This window comes from Microcaecilia unicolor, chromosome 14 (genome assembly GCF_901765095.1).
Source record: "Microcaecilia unicolor chromosome 14, aMicUni1.1, whole genome shotgun sequence".
Lineage (NCBI taxonomy): Eukaryota > Metazoa > Chordata > Amphibia > Gymnophiona > Siphonopidae > Microcaecilia > Microcaecilia unicolor.
In genome coordinates, this window is record NC_044044.1 from 36,062,947 (window position 1) to 36,084,491 (window position 21,545).

At 45.1% G+C, this 21,545-nt stretch overlaps 2 protein-coding genes across 2 annotated transcripts in view; one reads left to right on the forward strand and one right to left on the reverse strand.

Annotated features, from left to right (window-relative positions):
• NUP210L (nucleoporin 210 like) overlaps positions 1–16,885 on the forward strand; it is an 85,571-nt gene extending 68,686 nt beyond the window's left edge. Inside the window, 11 exon segments of the mRNA XM_030187743.1 lie at positions 1,755–1,929; positions 2,341–2,516; positions 3,628–3,848; positions 3,935–4,071; positions 4,156–4,279; positions 4,381–4,530; positions 10,168–10,418; positions 10,664–10,868; positions 12,590–12,694; positions 13,197–13,262; positions 16,635–16,885. Of these exon segments, the coding sequence (XP_030043603.1) occupies positions 1,755–1,929; positions 2,341–2,516; positions 3,628–3,848; positions 3,935–4,071; positions 4,156–4,279; positions 4,381–4,530; positions 10,168–10,418; positions 10,664–10,868; positions 12,590–12,694; positions 13,197–13,262; positions 16,635–16,711 (1,687 nt within the window). The 3' untranslated portion in view covers positions 16,712–16,885.
• A 91-nt stretch (positions 16,886–16,976) lies between these two features.
• Positions 16,977–20,424, reverse strand: RPS27 (ribosomal protein S27). The gene is made up of 4 exons (XM_030186868.1): positions 20,092–20,424; positions 19,483–19,591; positions 17,588–17,698; positions 16,977–17,170 (listed from the first exon to the last, which is right to left on the reverse strand). The coding sequence occupies exons 1-4, from the start codon at positions 20,422–20,424 to the stop codon at positions 17,142–17,144; spliced, it is 582 nt and encodes a 193-aa protein (XP_030042728.1). The 3' UTR covers positions 16,977–17,141.
• Between the last annotated feature and the right edge of the window lie 1,121 nt (positions 20,425–21,545).

Consider the following 21,545-nt stretch of genomic DNA (forward strand, 5'->3'; position numbering starts at 1 on the left):
TCACCTTCTACTTACACGTGAACAGATCACTACAAGGGTAGCCAATGTTACTCCGATTTTTAAGAAGGGTTCCAGAGGAGATCCGGGAAATTATAGACCGGTGAGTCTGACGTCGGTGCCAGGCAAGATGGTGGAGGCTATTATTAAGAATAAAATTGCAGAGCATATACAAAAACATGGACTGATGAGACAAAGTCAGCACGGATTTAGTGAAGGGAAGTCTTGCCTCACCAATCTAATGCATTTTTTTGAGGGGGTAAGCAAACATGTGGACAATGGGGAGCCGGTTGATATTGTATATCTGGATTTTCAGAAGGCGTTTGACAAAGTGCCGCACGAAAGACTCCTGAAGAAATTGCAGAGTCATGGAATCGGAGGTAGGGTATTATTATGGATTAAGAACTGGTTGAAAGATAGGAAGCAGAGAGTAGGATTGCGTGGCCAGTATTCTCAGTGGAGGAGGGTAGTTAGTGGGGTCCCGCAGGGGTCTGTGCTGGGTCCGTTGCTTTTTAATGTATTTATAAATGACCTAGAGATGGGAATAACTAGTGAGGTAATTAAATTCGCCGATGACACAAAATTATTCAGGGTCGTCAAGTCGCAGGAGGAATGTGAACGATTACAGGAGGACCTTGCGAGACTGGGAGATTGGGCGTGCAAGTGGCAGATGAAGTTCAATGTTGACAAGTGCAAAGTGATGCATGTGGGTAAGAGGAACCCGAATTATAGCTACGTCTTGCAAGGTTCCGCGTTAGGAGTTACGGATCAAGAAAGGGATCTGGGTGTCGTCGTCGATGATACGCTGAAACCTTCTGCTCAGTGTGCTGCTGCGGCTAGGAAAGCGAATAGAATGTTGGGTGTTATTAGGAAGGGTATGGAGTCCAGGTGTGCGGATGTTATAATGCCGTTGTATCGCTCCATGGTGCGACCGCACCTGGAGTATTGTGTTCAGTACTGGTCTCCGTATCTCAAAAAAGATATAGTAGAATTGGAAAAGGTACAGCGAAGGGCGACGAAAATGATAGTGGGGATGGGACGACTTTCCTATGAAGAGAGGCTGAGAAGGCTAGGGCTTTTGATAGAAGTGTATAAAATAATGAGTGGAATGGATCGGGTGGATGTGAAGCGACTGTTCACGCTATCCAAAAATACTAGGACTAGAGGGCATGAGTTGAAGCTACAGTGTGGTAAATTTAAAACGAATCGGAGAAAATTTTTCTTCACCCAACGTGTAATTAGACTCTGGAATTCGTTGCCGGAGAACGTGGTACGGGCGGTTAGCTTGACGGAGTTTAAAAAGGGGTTAGATAGATTCCTAAAGGACAAGTCCATAGACCGCTATTAAATGGACTTGGAAAAATTCCGCATTTTTAGGTATAACTTGTCTGGAATGTTTTTACGTTTGGGGAGCGTGCCAGGTGCCCTTGACTTGGATTGGCCACTGTCGGTGACAGGATGCTGGGCTAGATGGACCTTTGGTCTTTCCCAGTATGGCACTACTTATGTACTTATGTACTTATGCCACAGAGACCATAACCAGCAGCTCCTTCACAAAGAGCATTAATTGCTGTAATGTCACTGTCTGTAGAGATTATTGGTTTGCAGATTCATAGTAACATAGTACATGACAGCAGATGAAGACCTGAACGGTCCATCCAGTCTGCCCAACAAGATAAACTCATTTTACATGGTATGCGATACTTTATATGTATACCCAAGCTTGATTTGTTCTGACTTGTGTTTTGGGTCTCCAGGGAAGGGGCTGCATCTGTAACCTATCAGATTCTCCAGTGTACCCCCAACTCCTCTGTGGTGGAAGAGGATGGCCAAGGTCTCTTAACTGCTGGAGCTATAACCGGTTCCGCTGTGCTGGAAGTGACCTCCCTGGAACCGATTGGAGTCAATCAGAGCATCATAACTGGAGTCCGGGTAAGTCTGGGCTCTAACCGCAGAGTGGGTCAACCCAGAAGGAATCATGGAACTTTTGCACTACAAATGCAGTTAGGGTCATATTGGAAGTGCAAGAGGAAGTCTGGGACATGAGCAAGTTATTTAGGATGGATGTTCTGGAGTAAAAGGCCAGGCCCTGGCTAGTTCACTGCCAGCACTGAGCTTGGCAGCATCAACTTTTCAAACCAGCTCATCTCATCTATTCACCCTCTATCAATGTCTCATTACCATATGATGGAAGAATAAGTTCATTGTATTCAGTGTATCTAAAGTATGTCCTAAATGTTTCCATGATCTGCTGGTTCTCGCTTAGCCCTGCTCTGTACCAGTTCTACAGTTACAGGGCTCTCACTGCGTTTCCTAACTCTCTGTAAGTTTTGCCTCTGGTAGGTGGCCCCAGTGCTGTACCTGAGAATTAGCACCACACCTCGGCTCTACGCTTCACGTGGGACCATCCTATCGTCCTTTCCGCTAGGAATCACGTTAACCTTCACTGTTCACTTCTACGACAGCATCGGAGAGAGATTCCATGCGCAAAACACACAGCTTCTGCTTGCTCTGAACAGGTCAGCAGGATGTTCTGGGATCCCCTCTCGCCCTCCTCCCCTCACACTGCTTCTGGGATCCCCTCTCGCCCTCCTCCCACACTGCTTCTGGGATCCCCTCTCTCCTTCCCCCCCTCACAATGCTTCTGGGATCCCCTCTCGCCCTCCTCCCCTTACACTGCTTCTGGGATCCCCTCTCGCCCTCCTCCCCTCACACTGCTTCTGGGATCCCCTCTCGCCCTCCTCCCCTCACACTGCTTCTGGAATCCCCTTTCGCCCTCCTCCCCTCACACTGCTTCTGGAATCCCCTTTCGCCCTCCTCCCCTCACACTGCTTCTGGAATCCCCTCTCTCCTTCCCCCCCTCACACTGCTTCTGGGATCCCCTCTCGCCCTCCTCCCCTCACACTGCTTCTGGGATCCCCTCTCTCCTTCCCCCCCTCACACTGCTTCTGGGATCCCCTCTCGCCCTCCTCCCCTCACACTGCTTCTGGGATCCCCTCTCGCCCTCCTCCCCTCACACTGCTTCTGGGATCCCCTCTCGCCCTCCTCCCCTCACACTGCTTCTGGGATCCCCTTTCGCCCTCCTCCCCTCACACTGCTTCTGGAATCCCCTTTCGCCCTCCTCCCCTCACACTGCTTCTGGGATCCCCTCTCTCCTTCCCCCCCTCACACTGCTTCTGGGATCCCCTCTCGCCCTCCTCCCCTCACACTGCTTCTGGGATCCCCTCTCGCCCTCCTCCCCTTACACTGCTTCTGGGATCCCCTCTCACCCTCCTCCCCTCACACTGCTTCTGGGATCCCCTCTCTCCTCCCCCTTCTCTTACAGCTCCCCCTTTCTTCCTACCCCCCTCCCCATAGCCTGCAAGAAGCCCTTCTCTCCTTATAGAACCTCCAGCAATTCCCTCCCCCCCCCCCCCCCCCCCCCCCCCTCATACAGCCTCTATGAATCCATTCTCTTCAAGCTGCTCTCTTAGTCCCCCCAACACTGTCTCTGAATGATCCCTTTTCTAGTTGCTGGTGTTTCAGGGGTTAAGGTTTGCTGAGGCCACTTCCTTTATTCTGGTGTGTGGAAGAAGGCAGTTGAAGGATGGACAGGGCTTTTGATTTTAAAATCTTTTTTTTTTATTTCAGAGATGACCTGCTGTTAATTGGACCGGGCCACCAGAACTACACCTACGTTGCCCAGGCTGTGAATCGGGGTGTGACACTGCTGGGCATTTCAGATCAGAAGCACCCAGGCATGGCAGATTATATCCCTGTGGTGGTGGAGCACGCCATTGCCCCAAACCTCTCCGATCCAGTGACCGTTGGGGACGTCATCTGTTTCAGCACTCACCTGGTCAACCAAGAAGGTCTGTGTGCTGAGCATAGGGTAGATGTGGGCATCAGGGTTTAGACACACCAGCAATAACACACCTGTGCCTTTACTCTGCTGCAGGTGAACTGGGGACCTGGCAGGTCTCCTCTGTTGAAGTCCTTCACACAGATGTGGTGACGGGGGTGGCAGTAGTAAGGAATAAAGGGACGGTGACAGTCTTCCATGACATCCCTGGAATAGTGAAGACGTTCAGAGAGGTAACACCACTTTGTGCTCTGAGCTGATGTCTCTGGCCATGGACACTCCTAGTAGAGCCAATCGCTGTGCTTTCCATTTTTCAGGTAGTGGTTCATGGCACTTCTGCATTACATCTCAAATTTGGCCCCAAAAGTTATTTAACCAACACCCCGAATTTCACTGAATCACATCTCCTCATTTCAACAAACAGAAAACAAAGCCTGAAAGGTAAGCCATTGTACTTCAGGATCTGCCGGCACTTAGGTCTCCCTCATGAGACAGGAAGCCTGTGACTGAATAACTGCAATCCTGTTCTTTCCCCGTCACAGGAGCCTGCAGTGCTGCCCAGGTGAGCGCCATCTTGACTGTGCTGACCCCAGCTGTGCATGTCAGCTGTGCTGTGCGCTTCACTAACAGTGCTCTGGAAATCCCTGCCAGCAAAATCTTTCACCTCCGGACTCAGTTCAGTATTGAGAAGGGTAAGCCTCATCTACCTCGAGTGGCAGTAGACAAGTCAACATAGATTGGGTCATACATTGAATTATGATCACAACTATCATGTTCTTCCATTCGCCAACGAAAAAATGGAGGATCTAGAAGTGTTGAACACATTTGGGGCTGCATTTAGAACGTAAGAGTAGCCGTAGTGGGTCAGACCAATGGTCCATCTAGCCCAGTAGCCTGTTTTCCAAACAGTGGCCAAGCCAGGTCACAAGTACCTGGCAGAATCTCAAATCGTGGCAATATTCCATGTAGAACCCCAAAGAACAGCAAGATTCTGGAATCCTAAAGAGTGACAAGATTCCAAGCAGAATCTGAAAGAGTAGCAACATTCTATGTAGAACCCCAAAGAATAGCAAGATTCTGGAATCCTGACAAGATTCCAAGCAGTGGCCTAGTGGTTAGGGTGGTGGACTTTGGTCCTGGGGAACTGAGGAACTGAGTTCGATTCCCACTTCAGGCACAGGCAGCTCCTTGTGACTCTGGGCAAGTCACTTAACCCTCCATTGCCCCATGTAAGCCGCATTGAGCCTGCCATGAGTGGGAAAGCGCGGGGTACAAATGTAACAAAACAAAAAAAATCTCAAAGAGTAGCAATATTCCATGTAGAACCCCAAAGAACAGCAAGATTCTGGAATCCTAAAGAGTGACAAGATTCCAAGCAGAATCTGAAAGAGTAGCAACATTCCATGTAGAACCCCAAAGAATAGCAAGATTCTGAAATCCTAAGGAGTGACAAGATTCCAAGCAGAATCTGAAAGAGTGGCAACATTTCATGTAGAACCCCAAAGAATACCAAGATTCTGGAATCCTAAAGTGTCATAAGATTCCATGCAGAATCTCAGAGTAGCAACATTCCATGCTACCAATCCCAGGGCAAGCAGTTGCTTCCCATCTCTGTCTCAATAGCAGACTATATCGTTCTCACCATTGTTGCTTCCATGGCAGGGTTTAGCTATCCACCCAGCCAGAGTCACAGACAGGATCAGCCCTAGTGGTCCTAGACCACTCAATCAGCCAAACAAATTTGTTAAAAATGGGGTGTCTCCAAAATAGACCTGTTCATATCTCAGGACAACAAGAAATGACTTTTTTTTTTGCTCTAAAAAACCTTCTCCAGCTCCTTATACTGTGGTTTTGTCTACAGAGAGTTTTTGTTTTTCTTTCATTTCTGCTCACATCAGTGTGATACAGAAAATCATTTGGGACAAAGACAATGTAATTCTAGTATCGTCTCGTTGGCAATGTCAAACTTGGTTGATTTCGCTGGCATCAGACCAAGCAGTCATTTTGGAAACACAACCCAGTTTCTTTCATCCCAATCTGAAATCATTCACACTGGGTGTGCTTCTAACAGGCAACTACATTTTGCAGCTCCCTCCTTCCTCTAGACACCCGGTACATCCTTTTGGCTTCTTTGATGTCATCAACTGTTACATCTTGATCAGTGTAAATGGATTTGATTTGCACATTGGTTGCAAGAACTAACACCAAATTCCAGTGCAGTGTCCGGTTCACAGTTTTCCAATTCTGGAATGAAACCCAGCTCCGTATGGGTCCATTTATTGGTCATTTCAGCCTCTCTTCACCCGTTATTCTCTATTTTAAAAATGTATGAGCAATACATCTAAAACTTCTGGGTATCTTCCAACAGACACTGTAAAATTACATACATAGAATATAATACTTGGTCCCAGGCACTCATGCCATCCTCAGAATACTTGAAATATGATTAGTAGGTCAAAGCGCTTGAGATATTAAATAAACCTTAGCCTGCTTGTGAAAAGACAATAGGAAATTAATTCCAGATATGAAGAGCAAAGCCTAAGGCGGCTCCAGCATAGGTAATATTTGCCCACCTACTTCACTGATGGAACCACAATCATATTTAAGTCTAATTCGTTATTCAAACCAAAGGGTTCATCTGTTGTTCCAATCTGATGAATAGGTTGTCCACATTTCCTCCTCTCAAGGGACCATCAACTTCCTCAAAACAAAGAATCTTAAATCCTCAAATTTGTGGTTCATTTTCACTGAATGTTCCACCAAAACCTTCCTATTTATGGCATTACGATGTCAGGGTGAACTTAATGTTCTTTATATAAAACAGTAATAACAGCCATAGTAACATAGTACTGTATTTTTCGGACTAAAAAAAGATATAGTAGAATTGGAAAAGGTACAGCGAAGGGCGACGAAAATGATAGTGGGGATGGGACGACTTTCCTATGAAGAGAGGCTGAGAAGGCTAGGGCTTTTCAGCTTGGAGAAGAGACGGCTGAGGGGAGATATGATAGAAGTGTATAAAATAATGAGTGGAATGGATCGGGTGGATGTGAAGCGACTGTTCACGCTATCCAAAAATACTAGGACTAGAGGGCATGAGTTGAAGCTACAGTGTGGTAAATTTAAAACGAATCGGAGAAAATGTTTCTTCACCCAACGTGTAATTAGACTCTGGAATTCGTTGCCGGAGAACGTGGTACGGGCGGTTAGCTTGACGGAGTTTAAAAAGGGGTTAGATAGATTCCTAAAGGACAAGTCCATAGACCGCTATTAAATGGACTTGGAAAAATTCCGCATTTTTAGGTATAACTTGTCTGGAATGTTTTTACGTTTGGGGAGCGTGCCAGGTGCCCTTGACCTGGATTGGCCACTGTCGGTGACAGGATGCTGGGCTAGATGGACCTTTGGTCTTTCCCAGTATGGCACTACTTATGTACTTATGTATTTATGACTATAAGACGCACTTTTTCCCCCCAAAATTTGGGAGGAAAATGGGGGGTGCATCTTATAGTCCGAACATAGAGAAATTCGACTTCTGGGATCCCCAGCCCGCCCTCCCTCCGAGATCCCCTTCCCTCCCGCCCACCGTCCCGAGCTCCGAGATCCCCTCCCTCCTTCCCTCTGATTTCTAAGTAATTTTACCTAGTCGGGGCAGCAGCAGAAGCGAAAACCATGCAGCCTTGGCACGGCACGTCACTCTTCCCTGTTCTATTTTTCTCAGCTCTGGTCCCGCTCACTGAGGGCAGGACCAGAGCTGAGAAAAACAGAACAGGGAAGAGGGGAGGGCGGGCAGGAGGGAAGGGGATCTCGGAACTCGGGAGGGCGGGCGGGAGGGAACGGGATCTCGGAGAGAGAGCGGGCTATCTCGGAGGGAGGGCGGGCTGGGGATCCCGGAACTCAGGAGGGAGGGAGACGGATGGACGGACCCTGGAAACGGGAGACATTCGGACAAGATGCACCGGAGCACCTAGCTTGTAGAGGAGGAAAAAGGTGCGTCTTATAGTCCAAAATATTTTTTTTCCTATTTCCCTCCTCTAAAACCTAGGTGCGTCTTATGGTCCGGTGCGTCTTATAGTCCGAAAAATACGGTAAATGACGGCAGATAAAGACCTGAACGGTCCATCCAGTCTGCCCAACAAGATAAACTCATGGTATGTGTTACTTTATATGTACACCCTTGATTTGTCCTTGCCATTCTCAGGGTGTAGACCGTAGAGGTCTGCCCAGCACTGGCTTTGCCACCCAATCTCCGCTAAGATTCCGTAGATCCATTCCTTCTAAACAGGATTCCTTTGTGTTTATCCCACAAGATATACATGACTTTCTCAGCTGTACAGTTTGAATAATTCTGTCAAATAAACTTCTTACCAGTAACAGGATTGACAGAACATTCAAAACACCTACCACGTGGAAAATGTCCATGTGGTGTATTTTTATCTTGTGCAGCAGTCCTTTGAGAAAAAGAGTGCATTAATGTGTCTTTCTAATTCATGCTGCTTTTATGAGCTATCAGCAGTTCTTTATTAGAGAAAGTTTCTACTACATTTTGAATTAAATACCAATATTTATATTTTTGTAATATTCCTCAAATGATTACATTCCCGTTACTGCCCAGCTCAAGTCCGCACCAATCCAATGCATTTGCCCGGCACCAACCGTATTATCGAAACAAAAGATGGACGCCCATCTTTTTCGAAAATACGGTCTGTCCCGCCCCTTCGCGGACCCGTCCTCGGAGATGGGTGTTCGCGTTCGATTATGCCCCTCTATGTAAGCCACATTGAGCCTGCAAATAGGTGGGAAAATGTGGGATACAAATGCAACAAACAAATAAATTCCAAAGTAAAAAACAATTTGGTTTGTGTCTTGTTTCTTCATGACATTCAGTAATTTTTTTCTGACCTCCAGGCATCCTCTTTCCCTGAATCTTAATTAAGATCGATTGCATGCATCTCATATATATGATTCTCCAAACAAATTCTTTTAGGTCTTATAAATTGACTGTAGGGGAGGTTCTTTTTGAAAGCCCGACTGCGGCAACTATCATGATGTCAATAAACTCTTACATTATGATAATTGCATTTTTATAGTAACTTGAGGCAACCCATGAGTGGGCAAAACGTTGACCACGTCGGGTGAATTTTTCAATAAATTTTGTGACCACTTTTGGGCCTGCTTTGTGCTACTTCACTTTGCTTTTGGCCACATTACATTTCATCTGCCACTCGGCTGCCCAGTCTTCCAATTTCCTAAGGTCTCTCTGCAATTTTGCAATCCACATTTGTTTTAACAACTCTGAATAATTTGTGTCATCTGCAAATTTAATAATTTGACTTATTCTGATTTCCAGATCATTTATAAATATATTAAATAGTACTGGTCCCAGTACAGATCCCTGCTGCACTCCACTATTCACCCAACTCCATTGAGAGAAATGGCCATTTAACCCTACCCTCTGTCTTCTGTCCAATAACCAATTCCTAATCCACACCAGAACCTTGCCTTCTATCCCATTGACGCTTTAATTCTCTCAGGAGTTTCTCTTGAAGGACTTTGTCAAAAGCTTCCTGATAATCTGTATCTTTTAACCCAAATGATTCTGGTTTGCCTGTCAAACACCCTTTTCAGCTGCTTTAAAGCACAACACATTTGACTGGCAGTCTGTATTGGTATATTACTACTAACAAACATTTATATATATATAACATCAACACAGAGCAAAGGAAATCTGTGTTCCACTTTGATTCAGGTCCCCCACCCAATGTCACTGAGAAAGGGAAGTTGCTTACCTGTAACAGGAATTCTCCGTAGCAGGGGAATGCATTCAACTTTCTTTTCCCCAACCCCTCTTAACTAAATAAAGGGAAATGGGACTTGATATACCGCTTTTCTGAGGTTTTTGCAACTACATTCAAAGCGGTTTACATATATTCAGGTACTTATTTTGTACCAGGGGCAATGGAGGGTTAAGTGACTTCCCCAGAGTCAGAAGGAGCTGCAGTGGGAACCGAACTCAGTTCTCCAGGATCAAAGTCCACTGCACTAACCACTGTAGCTGTGTCCTGGCATGGTGTTGGTCTTCCATTGCAGACGCACAGACACTAGTTTGTAATTTGAGCAATGCAGAATGTAGTTCAGCCAGCCATCTTCACCTGTTTGTGTGGATGCACCCCATGCTGTCTACAGAGAACCCCTGTTACAGGTAAGCAACTCAAGTCATTTCCTCTCCTTCTTACTGCAGCTGCCATCATGTCCTGGCTCTTTCCTGCTTTTGGAGTTAGGTAAGAGCAGTAATTTCCTAAATGCTTCTTCTTTTCTTCTTGCTCCAGGTCTCTATGTGTGTGTGATTAAAACCCAACCTCAGTCCCAGGCTGTACTGCAGGCTCTCAGCACTGCGGAAACGTCAGTCATCCTGAGTGCCACCATACTGGGTGATCAACACAAAAGGGGGCCTCAAAGACATATCATACCCTTTCTTCCTGCATTCTTCGTCAACCAGACACAGCTGGTCTTCAGCAACAAACAAGAGACAGACCACATCCGAGTGAAGGGCAGAGAGAAAGTGCTACAAGCATTAGAGGTAAAGGATGTAGTCCTTCCATGAGTAACTTACCTCCCACATGCCGAGACAGAATTACAGGTATTGCCTCTTCTGCTAGAGACAAATATATACCTACCACGTGGTCCAGGCCACACTGCTCAGTATGTAACTAAAGCTCCTGCTGGGCTTGTAACCCTCAGCTGGATCGTAGTTGGGGATAACCCCAGATTTCATGCTAAGGCTTAGGTAATGTATTTTTTGCTGTGATTTGTCTGGTACTTCAGGTGGTTTCAGATTGCCCTGCCCTTCTGGTGGGCCACCCTCATTATTCATTTAACACCCGAAGCCTGTATACCTACCCTGTGCGGGTACTGAACTTGAGCTCCCTGCAGCAAGCAGGGCCGATCTTCGTTAACATCTCCTGCCCCCTGACCGGCCAGAAGGTGCCTGTGGTAGTGACAACTGTAACAGAGGACCACGGCAAGCTTGGTAAGTGAAAAAACTCTCGGTGAGCAGCAGTATTGCCAGGTATGGGAACAAATTCAGATTATCCCCTTTTTACTCCTAAGATTCAACAATGCTCTACAGCTCTTAAGAATGTAATAACTTCCTCGGTGTGAACTGGGATTCCCAATTAACATTGTCCCCTTATATTTCAAAGATAAAAGTTCATTTTCACCTTAGGAAAATCCCTTCCCTAAAGCGATTTTTAGATATGAAGCTGACTAAAATCTTAACACATATGCTATTGATTAGTAGACTTGACTATTGCAATTCCCTGTTTGTGGGTTGCTCACAATACCCCCAAAAAAGCGTTGGCAGCTGGTTCAAAATACTACTTTGTCACACTAAGCCTTACGACCATGTAACATAGTTGCCAAAAAATGCAAAGTCTTCGTTATCCTTAATCTCTTCTCCTCCCTTACCAGTCACAGGAACATGATCTGATATTTCTCACACCACCCAGTGTTTGGCTGTCTTGCACTGACCTCATGGAACTCTCTGAAACTTCGACAGAAAGTTTCCTATCGGGTTTGAAAACCTGGTTATTTAGGCAGACATGTCATATATCGGAAAGAGCCAAATTATAGTGCTGAGTTTTTGCTTATGTTGAGAATAAAGCAGTGAGAATGATTCTGCATTTTTAGCTAACCTTTTCGGGTGTTCTCTGTATTTTTATTCATTCTGCATGATCAGTCTTATTGATAAATTATTGTGCAGTACATTCCCCTCCATCTTATGTTAATAGTTCATATGGTCTTAATGTTTCCGTTTTCTACATCACCTTGATGTTGACTTTGAAAACAATGTTAGCTTTCCCCCTGCAATATTAGTCACAATCTTCCATCCGTGTTACGGAGTTTGAACAGACACATAGGAAGAAATGTGCCAGGCTCAGATTTTGATATAGCCAATCTGCAAAATGCTGAAAAATCAAAGTGAGAAAACACAAGTGCCAAGGAATAATATTCTAAGCTTTGGGATTCACCTGTAGGTTATTATTTATTTTGCTGCATTTGTATCCCACATTTTCCCACCTATTTGCAGGCTCAATGTGGCTTACAATATGTTATAACGATAATCACATGAATGAATTTCAGAATATTGTTACAAATAAGGTGCATAAGAATATCATGGAGATAAAGCATAACATAATGCGATCGGGCCAATATATAATATTCAGTAATGAAGGTGTAATTAAAATGAACAAATTAGAAGGGTTCCAAGTACTTGTATCTGGTGTAGTATAGGAATCAGTTCGTTATGGAGGATCCTTATTATACGTCTTTTTGAACAGGTTGGTCTTCAATAATTTCCGGAAGGTTGTCAAATCGTGTGTAGTTTTTATGGTCGGTAATTCATTCCATAGTTGTGTGCAGATGTATGAGAAGCTAGATGTATGTATAGATTTGTATTTAAGGGCTCTGCAGTTGGGATAATGGAGGTTTAAGAAGGTAGGTGATGAACTTTAGTTGTTTCTCTCTGGTAAATCTATTACAAACATTAGCTCTGCTTCTGGTATCATCCTGTAAAATCTCCCATTTAACAATGTAATTTTTCACCAAGACCCAGTCATTAGAAATGTACTGTTATCGTCTTGTCCTAAACACAGATTGTTCATTGCTAGAGTGGAAATGACAAGCTTCTGAATCCTTGGGTGTGAAGTGTGCATATGAAATGAGCAGGCTTGCAATTTTGTTCTCTTTCAGATCAGTGCGAGGACCCAGGCATTATGCAACAGCTGATGAGCTCCTATCAGGTGCTGCTTTTCACACTCTTTGCTGTGCTGGCTTCCACCGCTGTCATCTTTCTAGGTAAGGGCTGGGCAACAGCTTCAGCAATTTGCAATGGAAACTTTCCAGCTCATTTATGGAGTGTGACACTGGTTTCTAAGAAAGCTTCAGTTTTGTTTTGCAAACTCATCAGAAGTGCAAGCTCCCAGCTCCATGAAGGAGTAGCCTAATGGTTAGTGCAGTGGGCTTGGATCCTGGCGGCCTGGGTTCAATTCTCACTTCAGCTCCTTGGGCAAGTCACTACATCCTCCATTGCCCCAAGTACAAAAAAAAAACCTTAAACTTATGAGCTCTCTAGAGACAGAGAAGGTATCTGCATATAATGTGTACAGTGCTACCTACGTATAGAAATGATTCGTAGTACATAATGGAAACACTGGAGCTTGGGGATTCTCCCCCAGTCTCTCTTGTATTATCCACTTAGCCTCCCCCGTTTTTTAAAGTGCAAACTTTTCAAGCACAAACAAACCTCACATTTGGCAGAATTTTACACACAAGAGATTTATGTTGCTTCTTTCCACAGCTTACACTGCTTTTCTGAATCGGCTGCACACTGTCCCTGTGGTTTATATTCCAACAGCACCAGCAGGTGAGTGACAGGATCATGCATGGAGATGCTGAATGTGCTTTAAGACAGCTAGATACTGCTAACAGTTTCAGAATCATTCTTGTATTTAGCTCATGCCTTTTCAGAAGCAATATATTATTTATTCTACTTGATATACTGTACAAGCCTGCATATAGCCGCTTCACAATTAATCATCCTGCCTGACCAGTTCAGATGTGTGAGTTGTTTTCCTACCAGCAGATGGAGACAGAGGATTACTTTTCCAATAGCTATTGCCTAGGCAATCTTGTTTTAGTGTTTTAATTCCTACACTTTGGAATGCCAGTGGATATTCATATGGAATTATCTTTCCAGAAATTTAAGACAGCACTCAAGACTCAAAACAAAGAAGGGTTTCCTCAACCATAATTTAGCATCTTCTTGTGTGAGGTAGTTTGTCGTCTCCCCCCCCCCCCCCCCCCCCAGCATCTAGGTCTTATATGTAAATTTTGGCTACTTAATCTTACCATCTTAGAGCTGGTGTGGTAGTTTGTATTGTCGTCTGTATTGCTTTCCTTTATTGTTTATATTGTAAACCACTTTATTTCGTATACTGTTGAAACAAACCAAATGACACTCGACATATTTTCCTAGGTCATCATAATCATTAGACAAACTGGTCAGTCACATAGGATGACAGAGGGGGGGGGAGAGAGAACAGCAAAATCGCTGCTGTCAAGACAGAAGGATAAGCCCTGACAGCCACACAAACTCAAATGAACCAGCAGCAATTACTTTTATCCAGAGGGCGTATGAGCAATTTTCCATTAACACACGAAACCAGGGTACATGACTTTTGAAAGTTACTCATGTACATATAAGCATACTTTTAGTATTCAGTTTTGATGGTCAATTATGTATTTTACAGTTATTTGGGGAAGAGTGTGTTGGGGTAATACTGACTACGTAGGTTATTTAGTGAATCCTTGAGAGTTGGCCTAGGGAGCTTAATATCTTTACACTGATCCTGACCCATCTGCAACTCGGACAGTGGAACTCAGGTAGACTTCTGCAACAGGAGTAGCTTGGACCCAGGCATACAGGAGCTAAACAAAGAAGCCTCTAGAACCTGTGACAGGACTGAGCGGGGTAGATACCTCAGTTGAGGTACAGCTGCTGTGGTCCTTAAGAGGAAGGTTTAGTAGGTGGATAGAGGGTAACCCAGACAGCCATGGATGGTTGCAAGGGAACCTGTAGAAGTAAACAGTAATCACACCGATGGACAGTGTACACTAGAGACATGTAGACACAATACTCTGCATATTTTAAGCCACATCTCTTCAACTGTTCTGTTTATACTGTTCAACTACAAACTTGCATCTATTAGTAAAAAGAAGGAATTTTATTTACAAAAAGAATAGTAAATAAATGATTAGGACACAAGTTTATTTACAACCGTTTAGAAAATCACAGAGTAAGATTAGAAAAAGAATATTCTAAATGTAATACTGATCAGTTATTGGCATACACACACATTCCCTGCTACTGATTAGAGTTTGATTTATCGGACTTGTGGTGGTGATGCCAGTCTCTTCCTCTGGCAAGAGCTGGAACTGCTGGTGGTGGCCACAGACTGTGCTTGCTCTGAAGTCAAACTCTAAAATGCTCTTCTCTTCCTATGGCATATCCCCCTTTATATCATTTTGATAGCAGTGTCTGAAATGACTGGTCTGTGCCCTGAAGCAGTGATTAAAGAAATCACAAGAACGTCTAACGTCATTCTGGATGCTTTTCCAAGAATCTAGGCTCAACATTATCCTCTCTTTTGTCTTGGATCCAGCAGACTTGTGGGTTCTTTCTTTGAGTAAGCATGAGTAGACAGAGTTTCCTGTATTGGAGCCCTTATTACTCCACATTCTCTGATTAATCTGGCTATAGCACAGGTATAGATGTCAATCTCTAGTTATTTTATGGAAGGCTTTTACCCCAGGGCCCTGTTCTGAGGGAGACTTGATGCACTGCTCTTATGCCTCAGTGTTTGAAGATTTCACCAGCTGCAGTAGCTGCTCTTGAAAGCAGACGAGAGATGTCTCTGACAAGTATTTGAAGCATTAAGTTAAGAAGTTCGACATCTTCCCCCCTAGTGTCAAAGGTTAGATCCAGGGTAGGTTGGTGGCTTCAGGTATGAAACACAGGTAGTTCTACACAAAATTTGAGTGCAGAAGCAAACGTCTGCTTTTTTCAAAGCCTTTAGCCTTGTGTTACTAGGCCTAGATGCTGAAGACTTCTCCTTGTAACTGTTTCTCTAGACAGACTTCCAAGTTGCAGGTATGGTACAGTACCTTCTTTTTCCTCCTTTCTCACCATCCTGAACATTAGTTCTCCCTCTTCATGGGGTGGACGATGCTGCTGCTGTTCTTCTACCTCTGTGGGTGGAATAAAGGAGAGGCAGCTTCCAAGGTCTTGACTGAGATGCACCAAAGCAGAAATTAATAGAGTACATCTTCCTGTGCAGAATCCATGTCAGTGCTCCTAGGGAGTAGCAGCGGTGTGTTTTGTACATACTTCTCCCCACATCTATGGACTGGTCTGGCAGGACAATTAGCCGCATGAACTTTCTGCATAATGGAGGGATGGGGGAGGGAGGAAACAGCCCTCAAGGACTGTTCTCCAGCCTACCTCCCAGACTCTGCACCAGACCACAGCCATGCTATTTCTCTAGCTGTAGTAGATGGTGCAAGGAGCTGACGGCAGCACCAACCCCCAAGAAGAAAAATTAGGTCAGGCTCAGCTTTGTTGCTAGCTGCTGGTAGAAGCCATCGTCTGAACTGGTCTGGCATAGAGGATAAGAGAACCCACAATAGACAGCCACTGTTGCTGTCAGTGGAGAGATTTAAAATTAGAGGGTGGGAGCCTTCCCCCCACCCCCAATTCCTTCTATTGGTTGTAAGTCTGGAAATGATGGGGAAGAGTAGTGTACTAGGGGTGAATCCCACCAGACGCTGCTTATAGATTTAAACTGAGCTACTTACAAATACACCACTTGTGCTAAAAAGCACTGGAAAAGTGTTCCCAAAAGTGGAAAGGAGACAATACTCAGATCTGGATTAATCGGGCAGGAATCAAGGAAAGGAAATAAACAGGAAGAATAAATTTCAACTTGATTTTGTTCAATACTCCAGCGACCTTAGTATAACACAAAGTCAAATCAAGCAATCTTTGCAGGAGTGTTGGTTCTCTAGGAAAACAAAACTTGCCTTGCACTAGCACTGAAACAGACATGAATTAAAGCTAAATAAGTTATCTGTAAACAGATTTTATTGAGAAAGTGAGCTATCCTGGTGCAGGCTGATTTTAATAAGTGATCTGGATTATGAAACTGAACTCTTAGCACACTAATCACTGCGCTTTCAGGTTACAGCTCATATTCAACTCCGGTGAGCTTCAATTCGCGTGGACAGCTGCAGAACTGGCTCTGGAGCAGCAGGTAAACTGCTGGTAAAGGAGACATGAAAAAGCTTCAATAAAAGCTCTGCTCATTCTTATACAATGAAAGGTAATACTCAAGCTCATATGTGCATCTGCCCAGTTCTGCAAGAAACAACCTTCCCCTTAATTACATCAAATGCTGTACAAGCTGCAGCCCCCCTCCCTTACAGAGTTCAAGGAGGGTGGTCTTACCTTAAGCATGTGACACAAATACTAAACCATGTCTACCAAAACACTGCTACAGGTAAAAATGATGCTACAGGCTTGTGAGCTTTTGTATCCAAAATTTATTAGATAGGTAAGACTACAGGAACAGTATGTGAAAAAGCAAACAGGGCCACTGAACACATTAAACTTCATTGATCCCCACATCACACGGGCTGGGGCAAACTGCACAGGTAGTCCTACCCATCCAACACACACAGGCTGAGCTCAATGCTGCTTCCGTCTGAAGGAACATCCTGCAAAAGAAAAACAGACCTTGGTCACTGCAACTAAGGAAACCAACATTTCCAGCCATCTTCAACCTGATACTGGGGGCTGTGTAGCCCTGAGTTAAGCAAAATCTGGTTTACTCTGATAGGACAGGCTCATTTTCAAAGCACTTAAACTTACAGAGTTCCATAGTAAGTTAAGTGCTTTGAAAATACGCCACCTCGTGTTCTGCTTTCAGGCTTGATCCAAGCACCCTCTCCTCAGTTGCAGGGTACAGCAATCAGGGATTCTGCCTCCTTTTCATTTACTTGATTTGAATATTAGAACCTGGTGGCACCAGAAGCAGAATTCATCCTCTTCATAATATGACTTCCACAAACAACCGTGTCCTTTCAGAAAAGTTTAGACATGCAAGTTCCTGAGTTGAAAGGGGACGACCCTACCTTCTGTAAGCCGCGCCTTCCCACCAGTGGGCTGACAAAGCACAGTAGAGCAGCCCACGCAAAGAACCACAGTCTGGGCATGGCTAAATACCGTAGTGATTTTATAGCATCCTGAAAAGCAAACCAAGAAATTAGGAAAAACATTGGTCTAACTTGAGTTCCCCCAGAGTTAGAAATATTTTAATGCAAAACACTACAAAAGAACCTCAGAACCAGGTGCAATTGCCATATAAGAGACCATCACTAATTAAAAAAAAAATAGAAAAAATACAAAACAAGAAAAACACTTGAGTGAATGATACCACAAAATCTCTCTCTATATCTACCTAGCGTACCAGTTGCGTGGGGTCATTTAAATGAATTATGAGTCTCTAATAAAACTCTCGGTTTTAATGTCCACATACATCCTTGAGCATCCTGATAATCAAATTTTCATAACACCAAGTGCTTAATGCTAACCAACAGATTTTTATTTTCACTCAAGCTCATTTAAACCATTAGGTTGAACAAAGTTAGATTCAAAATTGTTCTCTAAGTTGGAAATGGGTTTTGCTATCAAAGACATTGTCTGAAATTTGTTCAGCCATGAACCAATGAAAATCCAAGAAAAGATGACGCTTTTCCACGCTGTGGGCAAACGGAGGAGCGGATTGGTCAATTAACTGGGTCCTGATGGTCCATGAAGTCTGACGCACATATGGTTTTCCACATGGGCATATTATCACATCAACAAAGGTGGGAACAACATTGTAGGATTTTAGTCCAAGAGGAACATATGGCCACACATGTTCTGTCAACAATTCTGTCCCCTTACGTTGTTTGGTGTAGTGTAAGCAATGCAGAGTCCTTGTTTAACAACTTCATGGGTGGCCTAATGGTTTAAATGGACTTACTGAGTGGAATTCTTTTGAAGAGCTCAATAAGGTTTGTTGCTAGGGGTCTATCTGGTCGTAGCGGTGTTTCCCCTCTGGAGCTGCCATCATAGCTTAACAAAAGGATTTGCCTGTGGCTTTTTCTCCTGATGAAGGAGGCATCCGAAATGGAGCTGTGTTGAGCCTTTGGATTACAGCTAGAGATAAGTGACTATAAGCATAATAACTATTTTGCTATGATTCACATCAGTGAAAGATTTTAGTTTACTTCCAGAAAGTCGGCAATCTCTGGACATTGGCGGTTTTCACTTTGGTGTGGGATTTTATCCCAAAGTAGAATTTGTTGCTTAGCATTAAGCACTCGGTATTATGAAAGTTTGATTAGCAGGATGTACGTGGACATTAAAAATGGAAGCTTGATTAGAGGCTCATAATTCAATTAAATGATGTCGTGTAACTGGTGCCACAGTCAAGGTAGTGGCCTCTTACTTTGGTATCCTTCACAGGGATATTTTTCATTACAGAGCAAAAACCATGACTTGAAAATGTTTGCTGGTAGAGACAAGCCCTGATCACTGATAAGCAGAAGGGTGAAATACAGTGGAGGAAGTCAAATAGCTTGGCTAAGGTATTATGTCCTACAGGGTCATGTGTGAGCAGTAAAAAGTAGCTAAACAGGAGGGGGGCAGTTGGCACCTTTCCTCTTACCACTTCACAGAATTGGGCTCTACACTCACTGTTTCTTGTCTACATCTGTTCCGCTTAGAGTAAATGGGCCAGGCTACTTCTCTAAGCACAAGAAATGACTGGTCTGCCCAGGAGTAGGGTTGAAGAAAGCTCTGTCCAGGGGCTTGAGGATAGACACTATGCACCGTAGATTGGGGGTGGGAAGTACGGTGATTATTCACACTGCAGTGGCAAAAGGTACAAAGTGATGGGGAGAGAGTAGTGGGTGGTCGTGGGAATACTGTACTGTCATTTAAGATGGGGTGTGGGGTTCTGCACCCTCCATCATCTCCTCACCTGGGCATTTCACATCCATGAAGTAGGAGTTGGGGCTCTGGACCAACCGCTTCTTCTTGTGCTTCCTCTTCTCCTCCTCAGGAGAGGGGTGCAGGAGATCTTTAGCGAGCTGCACGAGAGGGGGGAAAAAAAGGTTATATAGAGGGGGTGGGGGTCAGGGTGGGGCCATCTGGACTCTCCAACTTACCCCCTCACTGTGGGGCAGCCGCTCCCAGCTCTCCCCTGCCCCGTATTACCTCCTCTGTGTGATCCCCCCATCTCTCCTCCCCTTATTGATCATCCCACCCCCATCTCGCCTCCCCTGTCTGAACCCCCCCCCCCCTGTGATTCCCCCCATTACCTTCCCTGTCTGAACCCCCCCCCTGTGATTCCCCCCATTACATTCCCCCTCTGATCCCCCCACCCCCACAATGTCTCTCCCCCACCCCCCACCGCCCCTCTCTCACAGGCCGAGGCCCCCAGCGCCATCTTGCTTCCAGCACCTTCTCCTCCCCGGTCCGACCGTGGCTCAGAGTGTGAAACACAACCAAGACCCTCGTCCCCCCCCCCCCAGGCACAGCCCCAGTTCCCCTCCCCCCTCCTGCCCCCCACCCCCGCTCCCGCACTCACAGGCATCTTCACATGCGCACAGCAGCTGCTGAAAAGGAGAGAGACCGGAAGCGGATGGCTGTATATAGCGCACGCCAGCGCCGCCGGAACTGACGTAAGGCAGCAGCCGGGCCGCCATGTTGGGAAGGTCAGCGACGCTCTGCTTCTTCTGCCGCTGCTCCGCCGCGTTGTCTCTGCGGCGCCCCCTGCTGGCGGGATCCCGGAGCTCTGCACCACTGTTCCACCACCCTCATCATAGCCCCAAATGGCTCTTTCTGCCCCCATTTCTTCTTTTACCCCCACCAAGGGCACATGCAGAAAGCCACCTGCCCTTGGGTGCACAATGTCAACCATGAGTTCTGCACATGGGCTTGGAAGACACCAGCGTTTAAATGCATGCTAATGAAGCTTTTAACTATTCATTGCCTGTGCAGAATATCAAAAGGTTCAGCTCAAGCAGGGATTTAACACAGGTCTCAAAGGTTTGCTTTTTATTCTGCAGAAACCTTCACAATACAGACATAGTTGTACCACAAAATTAGCTCATAACATCTACTATGGATATAAGCAACGAGCATGCAAAATCGTAGCAGTAATGGCAGCTTATTCTGAACTATCACTTTTCCCCTTCCATGCCTGAGGCACAGACAGAAAGGCTGATATATTCTAAAACAATAACCAGCAACAGCCTGATCCCACTCTCCTTCCCATCCCTCCCCGACAGGACCATCCTCTCCTGACTTTACAACCGCCCTGGTGTCTACACCAAACCCATTACCTCTCCCTCTCAATTCCCTGGTGTCTAGTGGCCCATCCTAGGAGGGAAGACTGCCACAAGAGGTGTAATGGGTGAGAGGGATGCCATTAAAAAATAAAAGTTGTGGAGAGGGGGTCAGGTGGAGGGGTTTGGCCTACACTGTAGGGAACGTCAGTCAGGTCTGGTGGGGACAGGGGGAGGCGTACCACTGACCAGGTATGTCACACTGGGTTACACGTGCTCTGAAAAAATTAATGTGGTAACCAGCTGTCGGAGGCCACTATTTAATTTTCTTTTATTGTTTGGTGTGTGTATATTGCCGCAGCATAGTTAATGAACTGATATGCATTCATTTGAATTCAGTGTGAGGCCACGTGTGCTGCATGAGATAAACCTGTGGTCAATCCCTTTTCTATCAATCTATTTATTAATTAGTTAGCAGGGCTCATGCACCTACACCTCACGGTATTCATGGGCAGCCTCAGAGTTAGTGGTGATTTCATGCTTATTACTTCTCTTTATTGCAAGCACATAAAACTCACAACCTTTTTTTTATCTGGCTTCTGGAAAGGGCATGGCTAAAAAATAAAAAGGGACTACAGGAAGTGTGCTGGAACAAACAGCCAAGCGCATGCCCAGGTCGAAGCACAAAACTGTACTGGCACCCAGACAGATATGCCCATGTGCTAGAATGCAATACTGAGCAGACATATTAGAA